This window comes from Schistocerca serialis, chromosome 5 (genome assembly GCF_023864345.2).
Source record: "Schistocerca serialis cubense isolate TAMUIC-IGC-003099 chromosome 5, iqSchSeri2.2, whole genome shotgun sequence".
In the NCBI taxonomy this organism is placed as follows: Eukaryota; Metazoa; Arthropoda; class Insecta; order Orthoptera; family Acrididae; genus Schistocerca; species Schistocerca serialis.
Genome location: NC_064642.1, coordinates 77,041,008 through 77,064,927, shown reverse-complemented (window position 1 = coordinate 77,064,927; position 23,920 = coordinate 77,041,008). Strand labels below are relative to the sequence as shown.

The 23,920-nt window shown below is 40.9% G+C and overlaps 1 protein-coding gene across 1 annotated transcript in view; it reads right to left on the bottom strand.

The window, feature by feature from the left end:
• The window catches only part of LOC126481750 (putative leucine-rich repeat-containing protein DDB_G0290503), a 196,237-nt gene that overhangs the window by 49,294 nt on the left and 123,023 nt on the right, over nucleotides 1–23,920 (bottom strand). The window contains exon 6 of the mRNA XM_050105705.1: nucleotides 6,353–6,562. Coding sequence (XP_049961662.1) covers nucleotides 6,353–6,562 — 210 coding nt within the window. The remainder of the gene's footprint in view (nucleotides 1–6,352; nucleotides 6,563–23,920) is intronic.

Below are 23,920 nucleotides of genomic sequence, written 5' to 3'. Positions count from 1 at the left end.
GCTAATGGCTGGCTCCCAAGTGGCAGTATGATGCTGTCTTGTATCATGCATGATATGGTGCTCCTCCTGCCATATGTGGAGGGGGGAGGGGAGAAGGGGGAGGGGGAGTTGATGCACTGTTACCAACTATGGCCAACTCAGCGTGGCTTGCTGAGGGAAGGAGATGGAAATGATATTTTATGGGTACATTTAGTCAGTGAGGTGAAGTCAGGGATCCAAAGGCTCAGTGACATGTGACAGTAGTTGTAATTGCAGTTCTGGGGGCAGCTTCACTACCCACAATATTCATAGGGCCACATCCAGAAGCACTTCAGGGTTGATGAGGATGTGCAATTTGTGCTAGAGCTGTGATGGTGATTTGTCACCCAGCTGTTCTTCATGTATGATATGACTAAGTGTATCCTCTGGTGAGCGAGATAGGTACTTGATAAAAATGTGATGCATGCTGGCCTATTTAGGTGAGGCAGGTGGCAAGAATATTAGGTTGCTAATCAGGTCAGTGTGTTCATGCAAATAGTTGAGCACATGAATTTAGTATCATCACTATGGATGCTATGGATGTCCAAAATACTGTTGACCAGGGCAGATGAAGTCTTTGGGCTGCCCTTGAGTAGCTGCAATAACTTCAGAAACTATCCAACATGCTCGTGTTGCACCACGTGAGCATCTAGGAGAGGCAGAGAAACAGTGTGTTGTGGTGAAGTGCAGTTAGCAGAGTGCAATGGCAGTGTCTCAGGCACAGTGTCACATGAAGTCTTTGTAACGGCGTGGGAGAGGGGTTGTCAGCATGTCACACACAGCACAAAAGGTGCAGAAGGGGCAATCAGCATGCATGCAACAGTCATAGCCATTTTAAAACACTACTGTGAGTGGTCTGAGCCCTCAACAGAGCAATGTGTTTCTTGCATGAAATGAAAATCACATGCTGGATGGAATGTCAGTAGTGAGTAACATTCATGAGAATGTAAATCCATGAAACTTCCTGGCAGATTAAAAATGTGTGCCCAACCGAGACTCGGTTTTAATCCGCCAGGAAGTTTCATATCAGCACACACTCCGCTGCAGAGTGAAAATCTCATTCTGGAATGTAAATCCATAGTTGCCCGAGAGAGTGAGATCTGAAGTCGGCAGCATGGCATGTCATTCCTGCTATGTTACTGTTGTCTGACAAGAATTAATTTGATGCACGAGTGTGTTGGGTAACAAGACAAGAAAATTTTATGGCTGCACCAAAATCAAGGGAAAAACGGAGTTACCACTGTGGGTATTCACGCACCACACTCAATGGAGAGTAGAATGAATCCACACTTATGATTGAAATAGACTTTTATTACTCAGAACATAATAACAGGAAGCACATACAAATAAGAAATATGGCCACTGACTAAGTTAGAGGCAAAGAAGCTAGTCGAGAGAATGGGCAGCTATTGTCGGTGTGGCTGTCGATAATCACTACGTATATATTACAAACACCATTTATTGTAGCAATGATATTCTATGTACACAACATGCATTCTCCGAAAATGATTGTTCCATATCTTACAACAGACTCCAGGAAGCCACAATAAGGTTTTTTTTCTGGTGTCCATGTCACTTCCATAGGGTAGTTGCCATTTTGAATTCAAAATTGTCTAATTCGTTTGCTCAGTGGTTTGTGTGTGCATACAATGATAAATTTTTTCCCAGTACTATCCCAAGGAGTATGATAGAATGTTGTTGTTGTGGTCTTAAATCCAAAGACAGGTTTGATGCAGCTCTCCATGCTACTCTATCCTGTGCATGCCTCTTCATCTCCGAATAACTACCGTAACCTACATCCTTCTGAATCTGCAGAGTGCATTCATCTCTTGGTCTCCCTCTATGATTTTTACCCTCCATGCTTCCCTCCAATACTAAATTGGTGATCCCTTGATGCTTCAGATTATGTCTTACCAATCTAACCCTTCTTCCAGTTAAGTTGTACCATAAATTCCTCTTCTCCCCAATTCTATTCAGTACCTCCTCATCAGTTATGTGATCTACCCACTACTCTTCAGCATTCTGCTGTAGCACCACATTGCAAAAGCTTCTATTCTCTCCTTGTCTAAACTTTTATCGTCCATGTTTCATATCCATGAATGGCTACACGCCATACAAGTACTTTCAAAAAAGACTTCCTGACACATAAATCTATGTTCAATATTAACAAATTTCTCTTCTTCAGAAACACTTTCCTTGCTGTCACCAGTCGACACACTTTATATCTTCTCTACCTCAACTATCCTCAGTTATTTTCCTGCCAAAATAGCAAAACTCCTTTACTACTTTAAGTGTCTCATTTCCTAATCTAATTCCCTCAGCATCAACCGATTTAATTTAACTACATTCCATTATCCTCATTTTGTTTTTGTTGATGTTCATCTTATATCATTTCAAGACACTGTCTATTCCATTCAACTGTTCTTCCAAGTCCTTTGCTGTCTCTGACAAAAGTACAACATCATCGGCAAACCTCAAGGTTTTCATTTCTTCTCCCCAGATTTTAATTCCTACTCCAAATTTTTCTCTGATTCCCTTTACTGCTTGGTCAATGTACAGATTGAATAACATTGGGGGTAGGATACAACCCTGTCTCATTCCCCTCTCAACTATTGCTTCCCTTTTGTGCCCCTCGACTCTTATAACTGCCATCTGGATTTGGTACAAATTCTAAATAGCTTTTTGCCCCCTGTATTTTACCCCTGCCACCTTCAGAATTTGAAAGATAGCATTCCGGTCAACATTGTCAAAATCCTTCTCTAATTCCACAAATGTTATAAACGTAGGTTTGCTTTTCCTTAACCTAGCTTTAAGAGAAGGCATAGGGTAAGTATTGCCTTGTGTGTTCCTACATTTCTATGGAATCCAGACTGGTCTTCCCCGAGGTTAGCTTCTATCAGTTTTTCCATTCATCTGTAAAGAATTCATTTTAGTAATTTGCAACCATGATTTATTAAACTGATAGTTTGGTAATTTTCACAAATGTCAGCACCTGCTTTCTTTGGAATAGGAATTATTATATTCTTCTTGAAATCTGAGGGTGTTTATATGGAAGAGTTTGTTCATGGCTGGCTCTCCCAAGGCTGTGAGTAGTTCTAACAGAATGTTATACACTCCTGGGGCTTTGTTTCTACTTCGGTCTCTCAGTGGGTTGTCAAATTCTTCACACAGTATTGCATCTCACATCTCATCTTAATCTATGTCCTCTTCCATTTCAATAACATTGACCTCAAGTACACTGCTCTTGTATAGACACTCTGTATACTCCATCCACCTTTCAGCTTTCCCTTCTTTGCTTAGGACTGGGTTACCATCTGAGCTCTTGCTGTTCATACAGGTGGTTCTCGTCTCGAAAGGTCTCTTTTATTTTCCTGTAGGTAGTATCTATGTTACTCCTAGTGATCTGTGCTTCTACATCCTTACATTTGTCCTCTAGCCATTTCCACTTAGCCATTTTGCACTTCCTGTCAATCTCATTTTTGAGACATTTGTATTCCTTTTCACCTGCTTCATCTACTGAATTTTTATATTTACTGCTTTCATCAGTTAAATTTAGTATCTCTTGTGTTACCCAATGATTTCCAACTAGCACTCATCTTTTTACCTACTTGATCCTCAGCTGCCTTCACTATTTCATATCTCAAAGCTACCCATTCTCTTCTTCTGTATTCCTTTCCTCGGTTCTTGTCAGTTGTTCCCTAATGCTCCCACTGAAACTTTCTACAACCTCCAGTTTTTTCAGTTTGTCCAGGTGCCATCTCCTTAAATTTCAAGCTTTCTACAGTTTCTTCAGTTTTAATCTGTGGCGCCAATGAGGTCGACATCAGCATCAATATGCATTCATCTTTGGACTCTGAGCATCATCTTTGGACTCTGAGCATTGTCTTTGGGCTGTTCCACCATGTGCAGTTCTTTGTGAGCCTTTGTGAATGAATAAACTACTGCTAAATGGGTGTTGTTTGGTGCAACCAACCCGAACAAACTGCTCAAATCTATAGTTCATAACCAACAAATTGTGGTCAGAGTCCTGGAAATGTCTTACAGTTTAAAACATGGTTCCTAAATCTCTGTCTTACCATTTTATAATCTATCTGAAACCTGTGTCTTTGGCCTCTTCCATGTATACTATCTTCTTTCATGTTTCTTAAACCAAGTGTTAGCAATGATTAAGTTATGCTCTGTGCAAAATTCTACCAGGCAGCTTCCTCTTTCATTCCTTACCCCCCAGTCCATATTCACCTACTACTTTTCCTTCTCTTCCATTTTCTACTATCAAATTCCGGTCCCCCATGACTATTGAATTTTCATCTCCCTTAACTATCTGAATAATTTCTTTTACCTCATCATACATTTCTTCAATATCTCCATCATCTGCGGAGCAAGTTGGCATATAGACTTGTACTACTGTGGCAGGTGTGGGCTTTGTGTCTATCTTGGCTACAATAATGTGTTCACTATGCTTATTCATGTTCCTATTTTTTTGTTCATTATTAAACCTACTCCTGCATTACCCCCTTTGATTTTGTATTTATAACCCTTTATTCACCTGACCAGAAGTCTTGTTCCTCCTGCGACCAAACTTCACTAGTACCTATTATATCTAACCTTAACCTAGCCATGTTCCTTTTTAAATTTTCTAACCTACCTATTTGGTTAAGGGATCTGACATTCCACACTCCAATTTGTACAATGCCAGTTTTGTATCTCCCGATAACGATGTCCTCCTGAGTAACCCCGCCCAGAGATCTGAATGGGGGATGACTATTTCACCTCCGGAATATTTTACCCAAAAGGACGCCATCATCATTTGACCATAAAGTAAAGCTGCATGCCCTCTGGAAAAATTATGGCTGTAGTTTCCCTTGCTTTCAGTCATTCACAGTACCAGCTCAACAATGCTGTTTTGGTTGATTTTACAAGGCCAGTTCAGTCAATCATCCAGAGTGTTGCCCCTGAAACTACTGATACAGTACAGCTATCTGCATCGCTGAGACATGCAAGTCTCCCCACCATCGGCAAGGTGCATGGTTCATGGGGGGGTATAACAGAATATGCTTGCCTAACCTTCTGGTTTTTATGGGTAATATGGAAGCTTCAGAACTATAACTGCACGAGTTATTGATAGAATATAATCCAGTAACTTATGTGTGTTAGTGTTATGAATTTATTTAAGCAGAACGAATAACTATTTAACCAAAGAGAGTTTCTTACTGGTATAGTTGAATGCAGTGAACTGGCGCAGGACAAGAACTGCTGTGCATAAGAAGACAGAGGCATGTGAATCATAATGTAATTCCAAAAATAAAAGAAGTTTTCTAGTTCAAGAAAGAAGAGAACAGAGGATGTACTTGAGATTAAGATTAACACTGTAAAAAACTTAATTGGTGTTGAGATAAGAAGTAATTATACCAAAATAGTATGCAAACATATTCAGTGGCAGTGAAGATGTTTCTTTACATTTCAATACTGTACCCAACTATCTGACTAGAACATCTATAAGTATAAAAACAAATTGCTTGCCTGCGAATAAAACCATTTATAGTTGACAACTTTTAAGTAACAATGGAACATCCAGGTTAGAATATCAACAATATTATGAAAAGGATAGATTTCTACTCACCATAAAGATGACACATTGATTTGCAGACAGGGGAGTGGGGCAGAGAATGGGGAGGGATACCAGAGTACGGGTGTGGAGAGAGGAGTTAGTGCTGCTTGACAGGTCATGGTAGCCAGACAAGGCTGCCTGGTATGGTGCAGGGAGGCTTTGAGGAAGGGGGGAGAGGGGGATGTGGGAGGAGACACTCGAGGCTATGGCTAGCAGCCTTGTCTAGCCACCATTTAGTCCCTGCACATTCCATCAGGCAGCACTGACTTCTCTTCCACAATCTGCACCCTGCTATCCCCTCCCTCTTCCCCGCCCCACTCCAGACTGCTGCTTCTGTTCGACATGACACCACTGCATTCTAGCCACAGAGGCTGAGAAGAATGGTCATGGACATGTGAGGTGTGCTTGCTTGTGTGATTATGCATAATTTATTTTCTTTTCTGAAAAGGCTTTGGTCAAAAGCTCAGTGTTTAACAGTCTTTTTGTTGTGCCTGTCTGCAACTGAACATGTCATTTTTATGATGAGTAGCAATTTATCCTTTTCATAATATAGTCAGCTTTTATATAGTTTATTTATGTATTCCACAGTTCTTAGAGAAATATTCAATTGGAAACTGCTGAATCTAAATTTCAGGTTTCTGTAATTGGTAGAGACAATTACTGAAACATAATTCCAGCATCAGTTCAAATTTTACAATCCACAAAAGCGCTTAAAGATAAAATTGCCTTTCTGCATTCTTGTTCTGCTGTCAAGATCTTTTCCTTCAGAAAACTAATTCTCTCTGCAGCTTGTTTCTGTGCCATTACTGCACATTCATACTCATGTCTGTGTTTGTCAGTTACATTTTTCAGTGATGTTATTTCAGTAACTATTTTCTGAATTTTCTCTCTTAATTCAGCACACTTTTCCTTGAGAAAAATTTCCTCAGCAGACATCTGTAACCAGTTTGAACAATAAACAAATAGTAGCAAACCTAATAATGATGGTAATACATTATTTTCACAAAACATATTAAAAATAGGAAATATAGAAACTGCAAGCTGACATTTACTCATTCATTTCTTCTCTGAATCAAGAACTATCAATTAAGTATGTTTAAATACAAACCTCTGCCACATAGAGTATCTAATTCAGTAATAGTTGAGGCCATAATAAATTAGGAACCATTTCATTTTGGGGAAAATTAATCTGAGAAAATTTCTAATATTTCAGACACAGAAAGGCTTGTTAGTATTTACCTTCAGGCTGTGTAAATCCCAGCACTACTGATAGAAATGTTTAAAGAAGAAAGTTGTAGTAAGACCACCAGACGTGCAAATGGAAGATATAGGTAACTAATATGTGTGACATCATACATGCCTGGCGGGGAAACCTGCAGTGAGAGCATTGTCAATGTCATTGGTCAGTCACATGGATTTCTGTAGTGGGCAAATATAAGGCTGCTCAGTTGATATTATACGAGGGTTGGAACTTCAATAGTGGCAACTATTTATTCACAACTGATACGAAAGAGTTACATGTTTGCACCTGTTACTGTCCTTCAAAGTAGTCACCAGTGTTGTGTAGAACATGTTGCCAGCAATGTGGAAGGTTTAGTATACCATTAGCAGAGCCTGTTCTGTTGATGGTGCGAATGGAGTGGTCTACTGCCTGTCGAATTTCTGGAACAGTTCTGAAGCGAATACCATGAAATGGTTTCCTCATCTTTGGAATCAAATCAAAGTCACAAGGACTTAAAGTTTGGGGAGTGTGGTGGATGGTACAGTACTTTCCAGTCCCATTGACCGAACACAGCAGCCACGGCTTGTGCTGTATGTGCCCATGCATTGTCAAGCAAAATGATGGGTGAGTTGAGCAGAAAGTGTTGCCGCTTCATTCACAAAGCTGATTGTAGGTGATGCTCCTAAAATGAACCGTAATACTGTGCATTGATGATCTGCCGTGGAGGACTGTAATGCATTAGGATAACACCATCACAGTTGTATACAAGAATCATCATAACTTTAGACCACTCCATTCGCACCATCAACAGAACAGGCTCTACTAATGGTATACTACACCTTCCACATCACTGGCAATGGGTTCCATGCAATGCTGGTGACTACTTTGAAAGACAGTAACAAGTGCAAATACGTAACTCTTTTCTACTGGTTGTGAATAAATAGTTGCCACTATTTAAGTTCCAACCCTTATATATTCACCTCTACCAGTCAACTCTGACCACTATAACTGTTTATTGTGTGCACAGTGCTAGGAATAATGACTGTAAGGTTTCCATCACTGCTAATCATAATAGAACTTTATTTAATGTCATACTTACTAAATGTGTGTGTGGCATACTGGAATTCATCATGAACTATCTCATATTAAATCTATTTTGGCTTATTTTAAGTTTCAGCAGGAAATATTATTATCTGGTTTTGTGGACTAATAGACAAATTTAATTCATTGTCACTCAACTTTATTTGTCTTGAATAAATATTGTTGGTCCTAAAGTGAGGGTTACAATATTGGTGCTGATGATGTCACAGTTTTGATTCACCAAGAACTGCTATAGATGTTAAATATCTTGAGTTGTGGCAGCAGCAGCTAAACCAGCATCAGGTTTCTATGTAAGTGACATCACATGCCCAGATTGGGGGTCTATTTGCTGTCTACAAATCCAAAGTTAAATTCACTTGGCCCCAGATAAGGATACCTGCACACAAGCCTTAAGATAATCTGACCCCTCCCTGCACGAAGTCCTACAAATTGCATGTACGTTTCCCATGTGGCCCAGAGTCATGGTGATACAGTACAACACAGTGCCATATCAGAGTTTTGCCAGCAGTCCACCAGAATGAACGGCCACTGCCAAACTGTGGTGAAGAGCAAAGTAGAACACCCTGTGGAACAACATGCGGCTGAACATAAAATGCTTGCTTTCAATGGCTACTTCACTAATTGAGCTATCTAGATCCCTCCCTCCATCACTAGCTTTTCTGAACTGTGCAGATGGGAGTTATCCTTACAACACATTCTCCACTCCCACAATTATTATTAAGTAACATACTGTCCCCACACCCTCCAACCAACAGTTTTCACCCTCTCTGATCTGTCACCTCCTCCCCATTTTCGTCTCCCACACTCTGTTTGCACCCCTCTCCCAATCCACCTGCCCATCTTTCCCCTCTCCTCTCCTTTTCTGCTCCTTTTTCCCCACCTCCCAGCCCCACACCCTCCTGATGCTGTGCCTGTTAATTTCCTAGTCCCTACAGACTCTGCCGGACACCATTCAACTCTATCCTCACCTCTACACTACTATCCGTGCCCCATTCCCACCTCCTCCTTATTGCTGCTTGCATCCAATGTGATAGCTGTATTTTGGCCCAAGATGCTGGAGTTAGCGGTCATGTGTGCGTGAAGTGTGCTTGCTTGTGTGTGTGAATGGCATATGTTTCTCTCTTACTGATGAAGGCTGTGGCTGAAAGCTTTATGTAAGTGTTTTTAATTGTGACTGTCTGCAATTTAAGGTATCTTTTTTGTGGGAAGCAGCAATCTATCTTTTCCGAGATTGTTGATAATCCTACTTGGAATTTCTGTTCTTTGATTCTGCCGAACGGCTTCCTCCCATCCTCCAACCCCATGATGTTTTGCTTTGTTACTCTCTGCTATAGCATTACTCTTCTCAGTGTTCATTCTGTCTCTTCTTTCCTGTGTTTATTCACTGCCTTCCAAACCACATCTACTTCTGAGCCACAATATATCAATGATCATCCATGCACGACACAGACTTCGTGACCACATGGCCTGTTGATGCAGTATCTGATTCCCTAGATTCTTTCCTCCAATAGTTATAATTATGTTTATTCCTACTGATGCCAATTCATGCCTCATCCTGACATACTTTGGTGTTTTACTTTCCACATCTGCCAATGCCACACAAACTTTGATCCTCGACCTAACCGAACCCCCTTCACCCTCTCTTCCCTTATTGCAACACACACACAGTCCCATAGCTCATCATTCCTTTTCTTCCACCTTTCTTTACGTTTTTAACATGTTTTGTGTATTTTTACATGGTTTCATGTGGATTCATGCATTTTTGCACATTTTTATGTATTTGTGCGTATAGTTAGGTACCTGTGTGTTTATTTTTTATGCAGTTTTACACATCTTTTCGCTTATCCAGCGCCTTTCACAACCACCAACACGTATTTTGCCCATTTATGCATCCTTCCTGTTTCCTTTACACCACTCCTGCCACAATGGACGCCTGCCCCATCTTTCTGCACCAGTTCAGAGAAGTATCTCTTCCCCAGGTCAAAACACAATCCCACATCCTATTTCTCAAATGCTGCCTAAACCATGGAAAGCCCCCAAAATGCCTAACTATAAAGATTCCTTTCTCTGTATCCCACTCCTACTTTCACAATAAACTGCATCTTTTCATGGCCTTCACAAATCCGGTACTGCAAAAACACATCTCCAGGGCACAGGCATCCCAGAACTACCTCTGATCCCTCTGCAGAATACTAGTAATGTGCAATCCCTACTCCATACATCACATATCTGAAATTGAATTCCCTGCTCTCCAGCACCTGGAGAAGCATTTGTGAGTCACCCAACCTGCTGATATCATGCAGCTGCCTCAGGGCACTGTATTTCGCTCTGTGGAATTCAAACGTGCATACTTTGTAATGGAAGCCAACAAACTTATATTCAGGACAGTGGAAATTAAAATGTCCTGTGGCGCCTCTCCTGCTCCCAGTCAGCCAGTTTGGCACCCAACCCCCCTTAAAAAACTCACAAGTAATAATGGGTAGGGTTATTTGTGACCAAGAGAATAAGAACTCTTCAGAAAATGTGCACTTTTTGTTGCCCATTAGCTAATAAATTTCTTTTGTGTGTGACATAAAATTAAACACAGGAAACATACAACCAGAAAAGACAAGAGACAAGCAAGACAGTACACATTTCTTCAATCCTGAAGTCCCAGAATTTTTTTCTAATCTTTCAGCTTTACACAACATGTTTTCCTTTCTGCAAAAGGATCTATTACCTAATCAAAGATTATCAAACATTTTGTTACATGAAAAACCAAAATATCATTGTCTAATAGTGAAAAAGCTGTTAATACACATATCTCTGGAGGTAGGCAGACATGCATACACAAATTTATTGCTAAGTTAAGTGATTAATATTGAAATAAGAGCTAATTTAGTTAATATTACATTTTAGACTAGGGTATATACTTCTTCTATAGGCTATCTATTGAAGGTTTTGCTTTTATGACCGTATTTATATCGAAAAGGAAGTATTTCATAAAAGGGTGGTAGTCACTAGTTTTGTTTACATTTTTTCGGCGTAAATTTCACTCGAGTGTAGATTTTCATTTAGGACTAGAGTTATCGCTTCAAAGTCAAATTAATTTGTGTCGGCCATTCAGAGTTAAGGTAGTTAAAACTTTCAGAAGTAAGCTTAAGAGTTTGCTTACATTATTGTTTATTTACAGGTTAGTAGGCTGCAGGTTAGGGAACAACTGTGGTCTTGTGTCAACTTATTCTCGGAATTTGTGTTAAGTTTGTCTATCAAACCATCTGTGACAAATGTAGTGGTTGCTGTAGAAATTTGAAAGAGGGGGTGTTCTGTGTAGACTGTAAGCTATGGTTTCATTGGGGCGAATGTAGTGGCAAGGAAACTAGGGTAGAAAATGAGGCTCTTCCATGGCAGTGTAGGTTATGTAGAAAGGACAGAAAAATCGTAGAACAGGAGGCAAAAATTTGTGCCCTTAAGGCTCAATTAGAAAACACGAACTTGGAATTATGTAGGTTAAGGGAGGAAAAAGAGACTGGGAACTGGAAAAAGGTAGCAAGCAAAGGGCAAAAAAGGGAAACACTTGAAAAAACTCTAGAAATTCAATTAGTAAATCAGTTTGGCTTGCTACCTGAAGTGGAGGAAGGACCTCATCCAGATGTAGTTGAAAGTATGTTGAAGCAGAATATTAGCTTAAAGAAAAAAGACAGGTCAGGATCAAACCAGAACAAGAAAAGAAAAATTCTGCTTATAGGCAGCAGTCATGGGAGGGGTGTGGGCCAGCAGCTTCAGGAGAAATTAGGTGCAGGGTACCAGGTCACAAGTTTTGTGAAATCAAGTCCTAGCCTTAGCCAGGTGACAGAAAACTTAGGCCAGCTATGCAGGGACTTTGAGAAGGAAGATCAGGTAATTATAGTTGGGGGAGCAGGAAACAGCCTGGCTATGAATCCAAGATACAGTATTAGGACTGACCTGGATAAAATAGGAGCAGAATCTGAGCCCTCAGATGTGGGGTTTGTGGAGGTCTTTCAGGGTCATGATCATCCCTGGGTAAACACTGCTGTTAGGCATGTTAACACTGAGCTGAACAGGATGCTCCACATAATAGCAAAATCCCACATAAGTGTTGTTCCAGTAAATGCTAGTGGTAGGTGGGGATACACTAACATGGCCTGCACCTGGATAAGTTAGCTTCTCTATTGGCAGAAACTGTAAGGGGGTCCACAGTCACACAAGGGGTGATCCCTGTGGTTAATGGGTCCAAGCAGACAGGTTTTTTTTAGGTTAAAGCCAAAGTCCAGACAGATGACAATCAAGATTAATAGAATAAAATAAACTTCACGTACAGTAAATAGGGGTAAAGCTAAGGGCAGTATGAACTTACTTAATCAAAAGATCAGGGGAATAAAAAATAAAGTAGATGAGCTATTAGTGTGTTTAGATGATCTCAAAAATAAAAATGAGACTTATATATCTGTCTGTCTGAACACCATGTAAATGTGGGCATGGATGTGTCAGTATAGGTGAGTATAATTTAGCATCTTACACTTATAGGTCTAGGATGGATAAAGGAGGAGTTGCCATTTTCATAAAACAAGGGTATAAATGCAAAACTGTAGAAATAGGCAAATTTTGTGTTGATCAGTACTTTGAGGTTTGTGCATGTGAACTTCAGCTAGCTAATGTAGTACTGATATTAACAACAGTGTACAGGTCCCCATTAGGAGACTGAGAGCTGTTCATAAAAAAGTTTGACTCCCTATTATGCTGTCTGTCAAACAAAAAGAAAAAGTTATTAATCTGTGATGATTTCAATGTAAACTTTCTAAGTAATTCCGATACAAAAAGTGAACTAGAAGTGTTATTAATAACATATAACTTAGAATCAGTGATCAATTTCCTTACATGTATAGCTCAAGACAGTAGCACACTAAAAGATAGTGTATTTGTACAAAAAGGAGGATGTAAAACAAACACATGCTTTCCCTGTGGTAAATGGATTGTCAGACCATGATGCACAACTGATTAACTTACAAAACCTAACAGGATGTACAGTTCGGAAACCATTAAGTAAAAGAGTGAGGTCGCTCAACCTGGTACCTGTAGAGCACTTCAGAGAAAGCTTAAGAAATGTTAATTGGGGAGATGCATATAATGAGCCAAATGCTAATGATAAACGCAACATATTTCTTGATAAATTTATATTCCTTTTTGAACATTGTTTCCCAAAGAAAATTGCTAAATGTAACACCACACACTTTTCTAAGAAACCCAGATTTACTACAGGTATTAAAGTGTCTTCAGAAAGAAAAAGAAAACTGTATGAGACAGCAAGAACTAGTAGATTTATACTATAAAACTTATTGTAACATACTGAGAAAAGTTGTAAAGAAATCAAGAACTATGTATGTTAGAGAAGAAATTAACAACTCCGGCAATAAAATCAAATCAATATGGAATGTTGTTAGAAGGGAGACAGGAAAAGTAACCACTGGGGTATGTAGTATTACAATTAAAGAGAACGAGACCATCCTAACCAACAGTACACAAGTAGCTAATGTATTTAGCAACCATTTATTAAGTGTAGGAGAAAAAATTGGTGAGAACAGTTCAAAAGAAAAAGCCAGGCAGTACATGGAAGAGTCTGTTTTGAAAAAAATTAGTCTGATTAAGCTTCACCTAACAACCTCTTGTGAAATAAGTAAAATTATTAAATCTTTGAAAAATAAATGTTCTGTTGGAGTAGATGACATCTCTAATAAGATATTAAAACAATGTGGAGCAATTACAGCTGATGTTCTGAGTCACATATGTAATGCATCACTAATTCAAGGTATTTTCCCAAACAGGTTCAAATATGCCATTGTCAGGCACTTCTACAAAAAGGGGGCCACCAAAGATGTCAATAATTATTGGCCAGTATCCCTGATTACAGCATTTTCAAAAATCTTTGAGAAAGCAATGTACTCAAGAGTGGTTAGCCATCTCAACAGTAATGGGATACTTAGTAAATCACAGTTCGGATTTCAAAAATGCTGTTCCAATGAGACAGCTATACACAATTTCACTGTCCACATAATAGAGTCTTTAAATAGTAAAATGTCACCAATAGGAATTGTCTGTGACTTGTCGAAAGCATTTGATTGTCTGAAGGATGACATTAAGTTACAGGAATTGCAATTCTATGGTATAAATGGAATAGCATATCAGTGATTTAAGTCATACCTACAGAACAGGAAGCAAAAAGTTTCCTTATATGGATCAAGTGATTTAAATAAGTTTGCCACTTCATCTAACTGGCGTGAAATTACATTAGGTGTTCCTCAGGGTTCAATCATGGGTCCCCTACTGTTCTTGATATATGTGAACGACCGCCCTTCCTATCTGAAACAGGAAGCTGAACTGACACTGTTTGCTGATGATACAAGCATCATTATTAATCCAGTAAAAGGAACTCCAATTGAAAATGAAACAAATAAGGCCTTTGGAAAAGTCATTAATTGGTTTTCTGCAAATGGGCTTGCCCTAAACTTTGAACAAACACAGTACAGCCAATTTTCTGCTGCAAAAATTACAGTTCCTTCGATAAATATAACACATCAACAGAAGTCAGTAGACAGGGTAGAGCATACTAAGTTTTTGGGTGCACATATAGATGAGAATCTTAATTGGAAAACTCATAGTTTGGATCTTCTAAAGCGACTAGGTTCAGCAACTTTTGCAATCAGATTAATTGCCAATTTTGAGTATACAGAAATTAGTAAGCTAACATGCTTTGCATACTTTTACTCTCTGATGTTATATGGAATAATATTTTGGGGTAACTCAACATTTAGGCAAAAACTATTCACTGCTCAAAAGAAAGTGGTTAGAATATTGTGTGGGGGTTCATAGTCATACATCTTGTAGGCATCTTTCTAAAAGATTAGGAATTCTTACAACAGCCTCACAGTATATTTACTCACTAATGAAATTTGTTCTCAACAACATGGATCAGTTTAAAAACAACAGGGACATTCACGATTATAATACCAGAAAAAAGGAAGACTTACACTATCCTTTACTCAACCTGTCTTTGGCACAGAAAGGGGTAAAATATGCTGCTATAAAAAATTTTGACAAATTACCAGATGAAATAAAATGTCTGACAGACAGCAGTAATAGCTTCAAAAATAAATTGAAATCATATCTCCTTGACAACTCCTTCTATACCACAGACGAATTCTTGAATAGAAATAAATAAATCTATAAATATAGTATATGCATTTTGTGCCATTTAAGGGAATGGGGTAAATAATAGAAATATTAATCAAAATCTTGTTTCCTATATGCACTTCTTGTGCACGTGACATGTTTCACACCATAACGGTTACTGTACCATGCAACTGATCAATGGAACATGCAATCAACTAACTAGTTAACTAACTACAAGTAGCACACAAGACTGGTGTGGTTTCTCAATCCGATTACATCTGTTTTGTCACTGTCTACTAGATAAAATGAAACAAGCCTGTCTAATAGTGCAGCATTTGTAACACATGCCAAATAAGCGAGACTGCTTTGGCATAAATGATTATTTTTATGTACCTCATTCACGTAAATAACACAACAGAACATAATTCATGAAGTACCAATCAGATTTCTATTAGGCATATTACAAGGTTTTTGTTAGGATATAGTTTTACATTTCATTCATGTGCTTCAGTTTCTCAAGCATGAGACTGAAAAGTAGTAGTAGTATGAAATATTTATATAAATTTGAAATTGTCATATTCTTCCATATAATTTGCATGATGTCCCCATTTCTTCTTCTTCCTCGTTCTAACGAACAGTCTTGTTATCACTAATACTGTAACTATTTCTGCCAGTTTCTAAACTTATTCTCGGGTTAACTTTGCTAACCTTGCCAGAATCACCAGTTCAATCATCCCACATTTATTCTCTGGTTAGGCATTATTACATGTTTGTACTACGTGTTTTCTATTCTATTCCAAGAATAGAACTTAAGCAGCTGCTAACTAGGGACTGTACAACTGGTCGTTAGTAAAGCAGCCTTATGGCAAAAATTTTCTGTGAAAATTTCGTTTTCTTGGATACGCCATGAAGATAATACACTGAAGCACCAAAGAAACTGGTACAGGCATGTGTATTCAAATGCAGAGATATGTAACCAGGCAGAATACGCCATGTGGTCTGCAATGCCTATTTAAGACAACAAGTGTCTGGTGGAGTTGTTAGATTGTTACTGCTGCTACAATGGCAGGTTATCAAGATTTAAGTGAGTCTGAACATGGTGTTATAGTCAGTGCATAAGCAATGGGACACAGCATCTCTGAGGTAGTGATGAACTGGGGGTTTTCCTGTACGACCATTTCACGAGTGTACAGTCAATATCAGGAATCCAGTAAAACATCAAATCTCTGACATTGCTGTGGCCAGAAAAAGATCCTGTAAGAATGGGACCAATGACAACTGAAGAAAATCACTCAACATGACAGAAGTGCAACTCTTAAGCAAACTGCTGCAGATTTCAATGCTGGGCCATCAACAAGGGTCAGTGTGCAAACCATTCAATGAAATGTTGTCAGTATTGGCTTTCGGAGCTGAAGGTCCACACGGGTACCCTTGATGACTGGCCAATGCAAAACTTTACACCTTGCCTGGGTCCATCAACACTGACATTGGACTGTTGATGACTGGAAACACGTTGCCTGGTCGGACGAGTCCCGTTTCAAATTGTATCGGGTGGATAGTTGTGTACGGGTCTGGAGACAGCCTCATGAATCCATGGGCCTTAAATGTCAGCAGGGGACTATTGAAGCTGGTGGAGGCCCTGTAATGGTGTGGGGAGTGTGCAGTTGGAGTGATATGGGTCTCCTGATACATCTAGATATGACTCTGATAGATGAAATGTATGTAAGCATCCTATCTGGTCATCTGCATCCATTCATGTTCATTGTGCATTCTAACGTACTTGGGCAATTCCAGTGGGACAAAGCAACATCTCACACATCCTGAATTGCTACAGAGTGGCTCCAGAAACACTCTTCTGAGTTTAAACACTTCCACTGACCACCAAACTCCCCGGATTTGAACATTACTGGGCATATCTGAGATGCCTTCCAACGTGCTGTTCAGAAGAGATCTCTAACCCCTCATAATCTTACAGATTTATGGGTAGACCTGCGTGATTCATGGTGTCAATTCCATCTAGCATTACTTCAGATATTAGTCAAGTCCATTCCGTGTTGTGTTGTGGTACTTCTGTGCACTTGCAGGGCCCTACACGATGTCAGGCAAGTGTACCAGTTTCTTTGGCTCTTCAATGTGTGTAATCCTCCTTATCTGTTATTCTTGTTAGCAATTTGTTTCCACTATGGTAGTCTGAATCTATTTTGCTTATAGTTATGACAATGCTGATTATTCACATACCCAACCAACCACATAAACAAACAGCCATTGGTATTCAAGTGTTCAAGTTTATTCGACTCGGCTTGTATAGCCCTATCCCATTTTGTCTGTGGGAAAGTTTTATATTTCTAGATGTGACAGGAATTACCCTGGCAAACACATCATGTACACAATGCAATCATTCAAAAATCAACTTATGACTTGTTCAGAAATCAACTTATAATGTGTTCAAAAACGTTCAAAAACCAACTAGAATGTATTCCAAAATCATATGAATAATCGGTAGACCAATGTGCACTTGATACTAGGCACTTTGGGAAACAATGTTTCTTTCTTCAAGAACACAGGTTTGAAGCCCCCTTTAATTGCTGCCCAGTGCAGATACCTCAGTTTGCCCCCTCTTAGATTTGGGCTTGCCTGCTCATCCAACCCTCATAGCACTTAAACTGTGCCTAACTGATCTTTTCAACTTGCCACTCCCCCCACAGCTCCACAAAACCCAGAGCCAAAACATTCTCATAACACAGTCATTAACCTTTCCACCAACACCCTCAGCTTCACAGAAATTTCAGTTCTATCCAAAAGCCTCACCCTTAGTCCTACACCCAAATTTAATTGTGCTGGACTTTTCAAAGATATACTCTCCTCCTGCCAATCCCTGCAATGGAAACACTTCTTTGCTCCCTAACCTTCCAGCCAAAACCACCCTATTTCCAATGTTGAACCCTGCCTTTTCCACTTCATATCACTAATATCACCATCCAACTGTGATCCCCTCTTCCTCCCGATCTGCTGGTCACTTTCCAGGAATTTCTTGCCTCCAACTTGGCCTCACCATCCTTCCCCAGGTCCCTTCCTTGAAACCCCAACCTTTGAGTAGAAGAAAGAATAGCCATACACGACCTCAAAATAAATCCTGACCTAATCATCCTATGTGCAGACAAATGTTCCATCACTGTTGTTATGAGTTGCAGTGACTTCTAGCAGAAGGCCTCTGCCAATTATCTGACTCCTCCACCCATAAATTCTGCCAGAGTGTTCCCATCCCAGAAGTCCAGCACAACCTCCAATCCCTGCTTAAAGCTTTAGGCCCATCCCAGAACCTCTCCGCTGAATTCATTTCCCTCCTCACCCGTATGACACCCCGCACACCCACCTTCTACATGCTTCCCAAAATCCACAAACCCAACAATCTCGGATGCCCCATTGTGGGTAGATATTGAGACCCCACTGAAAGAATTTCAATCCTCATTGACCAACACCACCAATTAGTTGCCTGTAATCTAGCCTACCACGTCAAAGACACCAACCTCTTCCTTCACCAACTCTCCACCATCCCCACCCATTTACCTCCTGGGTCCGTACTCGTCACTGTCGATGCCACTTCCCTTACACCAACAACCCTCATGCCCATGGTCTTACCACTACTGAATACTACCTTTCCCAATGTCCTTCAGACTCCAGACCCTCCACATTATTCTTCATACACCTTACCAGTTGTATCCTAACCCACAGCTCCTTTTTCTTTGAAGGGAAGATGTACAAACAAATACGCGACACAGCCATGGGCACCTGCATGGCACCCTCCTATGCCAACTTAATTTATGGGCCATGAAGAGGACACATTCATAGCCTCCCAAAATGATAAACCCCTAATCTGGTTCAGGTTTATTGATGAGATGTTCATGGTCTGGATCCAGGGCCAAGACACCCTATCTTCATTCCTTCACAGCTCCAACGCATTCTCTCCTGTCCACTTCTTGTGGTCCTCCTCAACCCAGAGTGTTGACCTCCTCTTCCCTGATGGATCTGTCCGGACCTCTGTCCACATTACGCCAACAAACCACCAACAGTACCTGCATTTCAACAGCTGTCATGCCTTTCACACCAAAAAATCCCTCTGATACAGCCTGGCCCACCTGGGAGACTGTACCTGCAGTGACAAGAACTCCCTTGCTCAGTATACTGAGGGTCTCACCAAGGCCTTTACAGACAGGCACTATGCCCCAGACCTAGTCCACAAACAGATCTCACATGCCATTTCCTCTCACACCCCCTATCCTCTTACAATCCTCGAGAACCAGCCACAAGTATCTCCTTCACCACCCAGTACCACCCCTGACTGAAACAACTGAACCACATCCTTCATAGGGCTTTAATTACCTATCCTCACGCCCTGAAATGAGGGACATCCTAATCAAGATATTTATCACCCCTCCTAAAGTATGTTCCATTGCCCACACAACCTCCACAACATCGTAGTCCGTTCCTATGCCACTCCCAATTCCAACCCCTTGCCACAAGAATCATATCTCTGTGGAAGGCCCAGGTGCAGGACCTGCCTAATGCACCCACCCAGCACTTCCTATTCCTGTCCTGTCCCAGGTTTATCCTACCCCATCAAGGGCTGAGTCACCTGTGAAAGCAGCCATGTAATTTCCCAGCTCTGCTGCAATCACTGCACAGCTTTTCCTGTTGGTATGACTACCAACCAGCAGTTAATGAGGATGAACAGCCACTGACAAAGTGTGACCAAGAGCAAACTAGACAACCCTGTGGTGCATCAAGCAGCTGAACATAAAATGCTTGATTTCAATGGCTGCTTCATTACCCAAGCCATCTAGGTGCTCACCTACACCACCAGCTTTTCTGAACTGTGCAGATGGCAGTTATTATTATGACACATTCGCTGCTCCCGTAATTATCCCGGCCTCAGCATACAGTAACGTACTGTCCCCATACTCTCCACCCTACTGTTTCACCCCCTCTGTGCTAACATCTCCCCATTCTCATCTCTCACCCTCTGTTTGTCACCCTCACCCAGTACACTTGCCCATCTTTCCATGCTTCATTCCTTTTTCCACCCTCCCTGCCCCACAACCTCCTGATGCTGTGCTTGGAATTCCATCCCTTGTACACTCCACCAGGTTGTATTTGTCTCTCTCTACACCAGTACACTACTATACCTTTCCCTTCCCTGCTCTCTACAGACTGATCCTTGTATCCCACATGATAGTTGCATTCCGGGCCAAGATGCTGGAGTTGGCACTCATGTGTGCATGAGCTTTGCTTACTTTTGTGTATGAATGATGTATGCTTCTCTTTACTTGATGAAAGCTGTAGCCAAAAGCTTTATGTTAAGTGTCTTTTAAGTGTGCCTGTCTGCAACTTAATGTGTCTCCTTCATAAAAGTTTCATAAGACATATATGAAATCAGGACAAAAATCAAACAATGGAAAGTCCAGGATGGAATGTAACAATTATGAAAAGAAAAGTTACTACTCACCATACAGTGGAGATGCTAAGTCGCAGACAGGCACCAAAAAAGACACTCACAATTAAAGCTTTTGGCCATTAAAGCCTTCGTCAACAATAGATGACACACACACACACACACACACACACACACACACACACACACACACACACACACACTCATGCCAACACAACTCACACACACGACTGCAGTCTCAGGCAACTGAAACCACCCTGCGAGGAGCACCACCAGTGCATGATGGGAGTGTCAACTGGGTGGGGGATGGAGGAGGTTGGGGCAGGGAGGGGGAGGGATAGTATGGCTGGGGTGGCAGACAGTGAAGTGCTGCAGGTTAAACAGAGGGCAGGGGAGAGATGAGGAAGGGGGGAGGGGAGTAGTGGAAAAGGAGAGAAATAAAAAGACAGTATGATGGTGGAATCATGTGTAGTGCTGGATTGGGAACAGCGAAGGGGAAGGGGCTGGATGGGTGAGGAGAGTGATTAACGAAGATTGAAGCCAGGAGGGTTATGGGAACATAGGCTGTATTGCAGGGGAAGTACCCATCTGCGCAATTCAAAAAAGCTGGTGTTGGTGGGAAGGATCCATATGGCACAGGCTGTGAAGCAGTCATTGAAATGAAGGATATCATGTTTGGCTGCGTGTTCAGCAACAGGGTGATCCACTTGTTTTTTGACCACAGTTTGTTGGTTGCCATCCATGTAGACAGATAGCTTGTTGGTTGTCATGCCTACATAGAATGCTGCACAGTGGTTGCAGCTTAGCTTGTAGATTACATGAGTGGTTTCAACAGTCATTTAAGGGCTAGGTTGCCATGTTGCAAGGTCTCACTAATGATAGTAAATTCAAGTGTGCAAACCAGGACTATAATCTTTCTTATGCCTGTACAATGGTTAGGAATATGCTTGTCATTCCTCCTCCAGATGCAGGACAGTGTAATGATCTTATTCACTTGAGTAATCTCACATTGGCAGCGTATTTATCACTTCAAGCCTTTGAACAGACTAAGCAAACCACAGGGCTAACAACATGTCCATCCCTTAAAATGAAGTCAAGTTAAAATCTGTTGAACTTCAGTCTTCTAAAGTTAAATCTTGCACTCAGTGCATCATGACTCATGACAGACAGTTGTGCTTTTACAAAAAGCATTAAGTGCTTGTACTATTGGAAACCAGATCATTAAACATAGGTATGTTTACAGAAACAATGCTGCATCATCAAGTACTCTACATGTACTCTACATGTGCCAGTGATGCTGAATATATTGTATATAAGTTTGAATCTGCTATCCACAATTTTGAAAATAATGTTTACAGTGTTCTTTCTCAAGGTGATAAAACAATATTAGTAGATTTTGAGATAAATGGATGCAACATTAAATTTCAACTTGACACTGGGTCATCGAAAACTATCATAAATTATCACAAACAGTGTTACATATGCCTTTATTGGTGCTCCACAGCTATACAGTTTTCACAGAAAGATAATGAATGATAATAAGGAGACAATTCAAATTAAAGCCATTATATGGTGACTGTCAAGTACAAGTTTCTAGTAAGAAAGTCACATATGGTGGTTAACCTCTTGAGATTGTATCTTTTCCAGACACTGAGCTTCATACTTCAAGTTTCTGAGAAGCAAATCCAGCTCATGTATGAGAATGTGGACTATGTATTGCTGTGCACTTCTTTGCTCTGAGCTGAGCACCACCTCCACCTACATTACACCAGACCCTAACTGGGGCAAAATTAGCTCATTCTCATGGATGCCTATACCAGCTACCCCTATGTTGTCTGATGAACAGTACATAAACGCATAAAATGGCCCATGCTCTGGAACATATTTTCACACTGGAGAGTTTCCCTACAGCCACAGTTACTAGTAATGGCATCCAGTTCTGAACAGCCCATGGGATACGTAAGTTCTGCATTCCACCAGCTCAACCACAGTCAACTGGAGTACTGAATGCTTCAGTCAGACATTCAAGGAGCAAATGGAAATGCTCATGGCTGACTAATCATTAGAGGATACTTTACTAATGTTTCTTTCTTCTTAGACAAGCTTGCCGCACAAGGATGCAACCCCAGAGGAGATGCTGCATGCTCAGCAGATGAGCACGCTTCTGCCCTTCATGGTGCCCTGACAATGGGGAAACACCATTACCAAAGCATTCAGCAGTAGAAAATGGCACATTGAGGCCAATGCAAGGTCTAATATGCAGAGGTGTAGTGTGGAAAAAAAGGAATGGTATCTGGGGATGGCGGCTTTTCTGCTGGGCAGTTCCATGTACATCATTTTGACACAGGTGGAGACTTACAATGGAAAGATCTCAGTCAGATCCAATCACATCTTGATAAGTGTCCCCCTTCTGGGAGTACAGCTATGTTTTAGTTCCAGGTGCTGACAATGCATCTGCTCGAGTACAGCCATGTTTTAGTTCCATATGTCGACAATGCATCTGCCCCAGAAGAGTAACAGGGAATGTCAGCAGCCAAGCAGCCTACCAATGTGAGCACCCTCCTACCACCTGAGAAGATGGATGCAAAGTGCAGTATAGTTGGCACAGTGGCCAAGGTGGAGGTTACTTCATCCACATCACAGTAGCAGCGGGAGGAGAAAAGGCTACCTGCCACATTGTCCACCCTTCTCACTTAGTAGCCTGTCAGCATGCCTTCATCAAGGTGAGCCTGAGAGCAGGGAGGGCTTCAGCAGTTGTCCCCTACATGCCACTAGTGGCAAATGTGCTATTTTGCTATGCCTCATCACATACACCAATCATGCACAATTATGACATCACCCTGCTTGTGGATCGAATGAGCAAGGTGCACTTTATCGCTGGCAGCATTAGCCCATCACACAGATTCAGTTTAGTAATCCATGAAGCTTTATAAATCATTACCCAGTGAGTCATCAGCAGTTCATCAGTGGAGTTCATCATCAGTGGGGCAAAGAATCATTGGGAGTTCAGCAGAGTTCATTATTGGTGGAACCAAGTATTCAGGATTCTTTGGCAACCAGCAGTTTATTATTGGCAGCCAGGAGCCTGTCTTCATGAGTTCTTGATCAGAAGACATCAGCTATGCAGGCTGGAGCTGATGTTAGCAACAGTCAGAAGAGAGCCGCCACTGGCCGGAATCTGCTGCACAAAAGTAAACTGCCCAAAATGACAAGGACCACCACAGCCTAGGCAGTGATGTGGTAGGAACTAACTGACTTTGTCCTTTGATGGTTGTTTACTTCTGGAATTGACTGTTCATTTATGGAACTTAGTTCTCAGCCTACACAGATTCATATGCGTTTAACCCTTTCAGGC